Source organism: Odocoileus virginianus, chromosome 23 (assembly GCF_023699985.2).
Source record: "Odocoileus virginianus isolate 20LAN1187 ecotype Illinois chromosome 23, Ovbor_1.2, whole genome shotgun sequence".
Lineage (NCBI taxonomy): Eukaryota > Metazoa > Chordata > Mammalia > Artiodactyla > Cervidae > Odocoileus > Odocoileus virginianus.
The window spans coordinates 5751543-5757542 of record NC_069696.1 but is presented as its reverse complement, the minus strand read 5'-3'; the positions used below and the strand labels follow the sequence as shown (position 1 = coordinate 5757542).

Genomic DNA, 6000 nt, shown 5'->3' with positions numbered 1-6000 from the left:
CTGCCTCGCTATAGTGTTCAGCATCACTGCTGTGGTCCTTTGTGTCCATCGACGCTCCTGCACCTCTAGGTGTTTCTTTATTCTTCCTCTGCAGCTATCTCTTCCCGTTGATTCCCATTCCTGCCTTAAGAACCTCAGAGAATACCCGGTGCCAGCTTGGCTGGGGCCACACAAACCGTCCTCTTTCTGCTGCTTTCTTCCCAGCGTTTGTATTCAGAGAGCTGCTCCCGCCACTGCAGATTGGTACCTCCCCCAGGGTGCCCACTGAACCAAGTGACATAAGTATGTAGACATACCAAGGGACATAAGTATGTAGACATACCAAGGGATGTAAGTATGTAGAAATATATATGTTTATGGTCCTTGTAATCAGTATGGCCTGACTCTTCCCGTGGCTTTTAAGGGCCTTAGGGAGAGGCAGGGTGGCCCAGTGGACAGTGGAGAGGGCACTGGAGCAAGCAGAGGCCGAATCTGCCCTGGTGCCTTCAGAGGTCCGAGCCTGGTTGCTCGCAGGCACGGTCTACACTGAGACCAAGGCCACTCGGTCCCTAAAGCCCAGGGGTTCAGCGGGTAGGACCTCGCGATCACCTCCCATCTCGCCCCCGCGTTCCCACGGGGAGCCCCCGGGTCCCCACGGGGTTCCGAGGCAGCGTCCTCCCCGCTCCCCGCCACCTCCGCGCCCAGCAGCCTCTCCCCTTCTTCCCGCCGACCCCGTGGCCAGGATCTCCCCCTCCCAGCCCCGAATCCAATCCCGGTCTCCCTGCCCCGCCCCCAGCTCTTGGCTGGGCCGCCCCGCGCGCCGTCACCGCCGCCGTCACCGCGCGCGCCCGGCCGCGGGGCTCGGCTCCGGCGCGCGGCTCCGGCCGGGGAGGCGGGAGGGAGCCGAGGACAATGCGCCCCGCGCCCGGCGCCCCCCGCGCGGCCCCGCCCCCAGCCCGGCGGCAGCCCCGGTTCCTGCGCGGCCGGAGCGGCTCGGGCAGCAGCGGCGGCACCGGCGGCGGCAGCGACAGCAGCGCGAGCGCCGAGCGGGAGGACGACGACGAGAGCGCCAGCATCAGCAGGCCGCTGGTGTCCGCCGAGCCCCCGGGGACCCCCGCCGCCTCCCGCGCCTCCACGCCGACCTCCGCGCGCAGCATGACCGCCGCTGACCTGGGCGCGGGCGCCGTGGCCGGGGCCGTCGGGGGTGCGGGCGGCCCCGGCCCCGGCCCCTCCTGCCGTTCGTGCTGCGGTTGCTGCGGGCGCCGGGCCAGGTCGGCCCGCGGGGGTGGGCGCCGCGGCTGCTCCTTTGGCTCGGGCTGCCGCTGGGGCTACCAGGCGCTGTCCGTGGCGCTGCTGCTGGCGCAAGGCGGCCTGCTGGACGTGTACCTCATCGCCGTCACGGACCTGTACTGGTGCTCCTGGGTGGCCACCGACCTGGTGGTGGCGGCGGGCTGGGCCATCTTCTTCGCCAAGAACAGCCGGAGCCGTCGGGGCGGCGCACACGCCCACCACCCGCATCACCCGCACGCCGCGCCCCTGCACCTGCCGGCCGCCCCCGCCGGGGCTGCGGGCGCCAAGGCGCGCGGTGCGCGCGGGGGCGCGGGTGGCCTGGGGCCGGCGGGGCCGGTCGGGGCGCCCGGCGAGTTCGCCTTCGCCTACCTGGCCTGGCTCATCTACTCCATCGCCTTCACGCCCAAAGTGGTGCTCATCCTGGGCACGTCCATCCTGGACCTCATCGAACTGCGCGCGCCCTTCGGCACCACGGGCTTCCGCCTCACCATGGCGCTTTCGGCGCCGCTGCTTTACTGCCTGGTGCGGGCCATCGGCGAGGCGGGTGCCGCCCCCGGCTCCGCGGGCCCCCTCCTCCTGCAGCCGCAGCGGCACCGTGCCGCCGGCTGCTTCCTGGGCACGTGCCTGGACCTGCTGGACAGCTTCGCGCTGGTGGAGCTGATGCTGGACGGCCGCGCACCGCTGCCGGCACACCTGCGCTACCTGCTCCTCGCCGTCTACTTCCTCGCGCTCGCCTCGCCGGTGCTCTGGCTCTACGAGCTCCACGCCGCCGCCTCGCCCCGGGCCCGGGCCTCGCGGCCGGGCGGCTGCAGCTGTCTCCTGCGCCTCCTGGGCAGCTGCCTGGTGGATGCGCCCTTGCTGGCGCTGCGCTGCCTGCTGGCCCTGAGCTACCAGCAGCCGCTCTCCGTCTTCATGCTCAAGAACCTCTTCTTTCTCGGCTGCCGCGGCCTGGAGGCCCTGGAGGGCTGCTGGGACCAGGGGCTGCCGGCATCCCCTAGTCGAGCCAGGTCCGGCTACGGTGCTCCGCCCTCTGCCCCGCCGGCGCCCGGAGCCCCCCAACTGGGCCACTGCGTCTCCGAGGACGAGGGGTGCGCCCACGGCTATGTCAACACCCTGGCTGTGGCTTCCCAGAATTGAGGGGTCTGGGGGTTTGCTTTGGGGTTGGGAAATCCAGCTCCCTGTCCTCCGACCTTTCCTCACCTAGCCTAGATCATCTGTTAACGGGGCTGAGGGCCAACGCGCCCCTCTGAGCCCTTTGGGTCAAGACTGCTTGGAGGGAGCCAGCTACTGAAAGAAGGAGGAAAGTCGCCAAGCTCTGTTCTCCACACCCATTCTGAGTTCCAGCCTCCGGGAACCTGGCGCCTCTGCTTCTTGCTTCTCCCATCTCACTCTGATTCTGTTCCCTTGTAGGGGAGAGTGGAGGAGGGGGACCCAGGCAGGAGGCTGGATGGGAAAGCTGCTTTTAGGGTGTGGCTGGTGGCCGGTGTCCCACACCTTGAAATTGACCGGGAGTCCCCTGTTCCCAGGCTGTGTCTGTTGTTTCATCCAGATGATAGATGCAATCTGTGTGTGTGTGTGTGTGTGTGTGTGTGTGTGTGTGCACACATGTGTGCACATGTTGTTTCCTTGTGTCCACCCTTTGCCCCTTGAGATCAGCAGGAGATCTGGGGAGGCCCTGTCCTCCCCACTCACACTCCTCATTCCTACCTGAATCTGTGGCCATGAATTGATTCCCAGACAGAGCTGGGCACCTGGGGACTGCCCAGTGGCCCTCCTCTGAGGGAGAAGCTCACCCAGGGTCTTCCTCAGTCCCACCCCGCTCCTCTCAGCTGCGGGGTGGGGTCCATACTCTAAGGACCAAACTGCACCCTTTCTGGGGTGAGTGAGCGTGTCTACCTCCGTGCTTCCCACTTGTGTCGCATCACACACTGATGCTGCTTGCAAAAAATAAGGACAAAGACTCAGACATCGCATTCACCGTGGCTACTGGACCCGCTGGGGTTTGGTGCCAGTGTTATTACAGGGTCTATGGAGGATCAGCCACTCGCTGCCCTCCGTCTCTCCCCCTCTCTGTGCCCACAGCTCCCATCCTTCCTGAGGCTGGTTGCAGGCTGGGTCAGGTCTTGGCTCAGAATAGCTTCGGTGGGGTCCCTGGATTGAAATGAGTTGGGCCACCTATGGGCCCACGGGAGTAGGGAACCCGTCTCCCACCCCCTGCCCTTCTTCTGGGAAGCCTGGCATGGATCAGAAAGGGTGGCAGTGACCTTTGTCCTCTGCTCTGGTCAAGGGAGTCCTTAGGGAAAGGGTAGACTGCCTGGAGGGGGTGGACAAGCCGCACCCCACCCAGCCTCCCTCCCTAGTGATGGCTGATATGCAGGGGTTGCCCACACACAGTCTTGAGGCCGGGGTGCCCACTCCAGCACCGGGTGACAGGATGGGGTGGGGGAGTTTGTAGGTATCTCCCCGCTGCGTGTGCTTGGGCAGCTTTGTGTGGTGTAATAAACCCCAGACCAAGTGCCCCAAGTCATGGGCAGTGGCTTGACTCTCACAGGCTGGCTTCAGCGACACACAGGTCACTTTTGCTTCCTGGGCCTCTATTCTGTGCTGGGGGCCAGAGAATGCTTTGGGGCCCTTCATTGTTTTGGGGGCTTGTTGACAGAAGGCAGAGACACAGGAGGGGCTGATGTCCTGAGCTTCCCTGCTCTAGGGGCGGGGGCAGGGAGGAAAATGTTTGCACTCAGTGTCGGGGCTCCCAGCCCCTCGCCCACCAGGTCAAGGGTCAACTGGTAGAATTTTGCAACAAATTGTTCCTTTTTTTGCCTTCTCTCCTCTCCCAGGAGTGCTCTTCTTGCCCTCTGAACTCCATGTGGTCAGAGTTCTGGGGCCCAGACCCTGGGGGGGAGCCCCGCTGTTCCCATAGCCTCTCTCCAGCTTCGCTGCTGCCCTGCTACCTACTCTCCGCGTCTGAGCCATGGAGGGCCCAGGCTGGCCCCCGCCCCACCCCCTGTCTCCCCGCGGAGTGACACTGCGACACGTGGGGGCCCCCACTGTCGGGTGTGCTGGTGGGGGGCTGCGGTGGGTTCTGCTGAGCTGCACTTCCGGGTCCGACGAGAGACTGCGGGTGCGGCTGGTTCCGGCTGCCGGCCCGCGTTCCCCCGCGGACAGACGTCCACTTCCTGACACTCGGTGCCATCACTTGTGCTCAGGGGCTCGGCCCCTTCCTTCTGCCATGTTTCTCTGGAGTCCTTTTACTTACTTCCCTTGCCCCGCTCACAACAAGAGATGCCCTGGAAGTTTCGTTTTTCTTGTTTTCTAGGGGCATCTGTGGTGCGGGGGGCCAACTGGAGATGCTGTGGTGGGCCCAGCAGGCGGGATTTCCTGTCCCCGGGCCCGCGCCCTCCGTGCAGGTCACGGAGGAGAAGCTGGAGTTGGACTGGGGCTGCCGCCTCTGACGCTGGGTGGGCCGGGCCTCTGACTCCATCCGTGTTTGGAAAGGGCTTGGCCCAGACCCTCTGTACAGACGGCTACAGAGTTCACGTTTCTTCTGGAAAAGCGGAGAGCTGGCAGTCGGAGCCTGGAGAACGGAAGTGGCACCTCGCTGGCATTTATCACGTTTTTTTTTTTTTTCTCTCCTTCTCTTTTTAAAAATAAAACCAGCTTCTGTTCTGAAAATAAAAAAAAAAAAAAACAAACTTGAGACTTGTGACAAGCTTCCTGTGCGGCTTAAGATCGTGCCTGTCCTGATTTCCCTGCTAAACTCTTAAATGTCACTGTGACATCTGTCATCGCTTTGCGGGGCTCTGTTCACATTCTGGGCCTGCCTTGGCGGCTTCCTTTCAGGTGGCTGGCAGGCTCTTGAGGAAGTGGCCTTGGGCTTCCTCAGCGGGGCCGTGTCCCCTGTCTCTCGGCCCAAGGGTGACGCCCCTGCTCCCGTCCTTGGCTCCTTCTTTCTGAGATGAACTTGCCAGTGGGGGAGAAGGCTGAGAAGCCAACTTCTTAAGTCCTCTGCCCTCCTCGCACAGGCCAGAAGCAGGAGTCATTTTTGGGAAGAGGAGGGGCCGTGCTTGTCTGTTTGTAGCACGGAGAGCTGGGTGGCCTGAGGGGACACCAGGTCTGTGCAGAAAAAAGACAATGGTCGTAGTTCTGCACAGAAAAGCCTGGTGCTGTTCAAGCCTCAAAGCCCAGGCAGCTCTGCCCGCGCCCGTTCAGGCCCACCTGGCCTGCGGGATCTTCCCTACTCACAGGACAGGAGCGCCTATAAGCATATAGGTGAGAATGGGGTGACATGTGCCGAGACGGTCCTTCTCTCAAGACATGGATGATCGTAACAAGTACAATAGTCAACAGGGCAGCAAAGACCATGTCTTCGTGTCTCCCTAAATGCGGTAAGATGACCAATCTGACTATGTTTCTCATGGCTGAGCTGCTCAAGAGGGAAGGTTGTGTCGGGCGGCTCTAGTCCTGCAGCCAGAGGCCTGGGGTCGGGTGAGTGCGGGGAGCCTCTCCTCTGCTCCTGAGCCCTTCTAGCCCTTCTAGGAGCCCTTCTAGCAGCCTTCTAGGATGGAGCTGCCTGCGGGAGGCTGCCTGCAGTCAGCAAGGGAATCAGGTCTGAACCACATCCAGGGGCCCGGGGCAGCCTTTGGACTTGGATTCTCCTTTGTCGTCTGCGTCTGGCTCAAAAGCAGGGGCAGGAACCACATCCCGGGAGTCCTGCAGGCCCCCAGTTAGGCC

The 6000-nt window shown here is 63.4% G+C and overlaps 1 protein-coding gene across 1 annotated transcript; it reads left to right on the top strand.

The window, feature by feature from the left end:
- The first annotated feature begins 812 nt into the window (after positions 1-812).
- On the top strand, positions 813-3997 carry TMEM121B (transmembrane protein 121B). The gene has a single exon (XM_020896428.2). The coding sequence runs from the start codon at positions 892-894 to the stop codon at positions 2404-2406; it is 1515 nt and encodes a 504-aa protein (XP_020752087.2). The 5' UTR covers positions 813-891; the 3' UTR covers positions 2407-3997.
- The last annotated feature ends 2003 nt before the right edge of the window (positions 3998-6000 follow it).

Coding starts and splice junctions, on each gene's coding strand:
- TMEM121B (XM_020896428.2), top strand. CDS start 892: ATGCGCCCCGCGCCCGGCGCCCCCCGCGCGGCCCCGCCCCCAGCCCGG.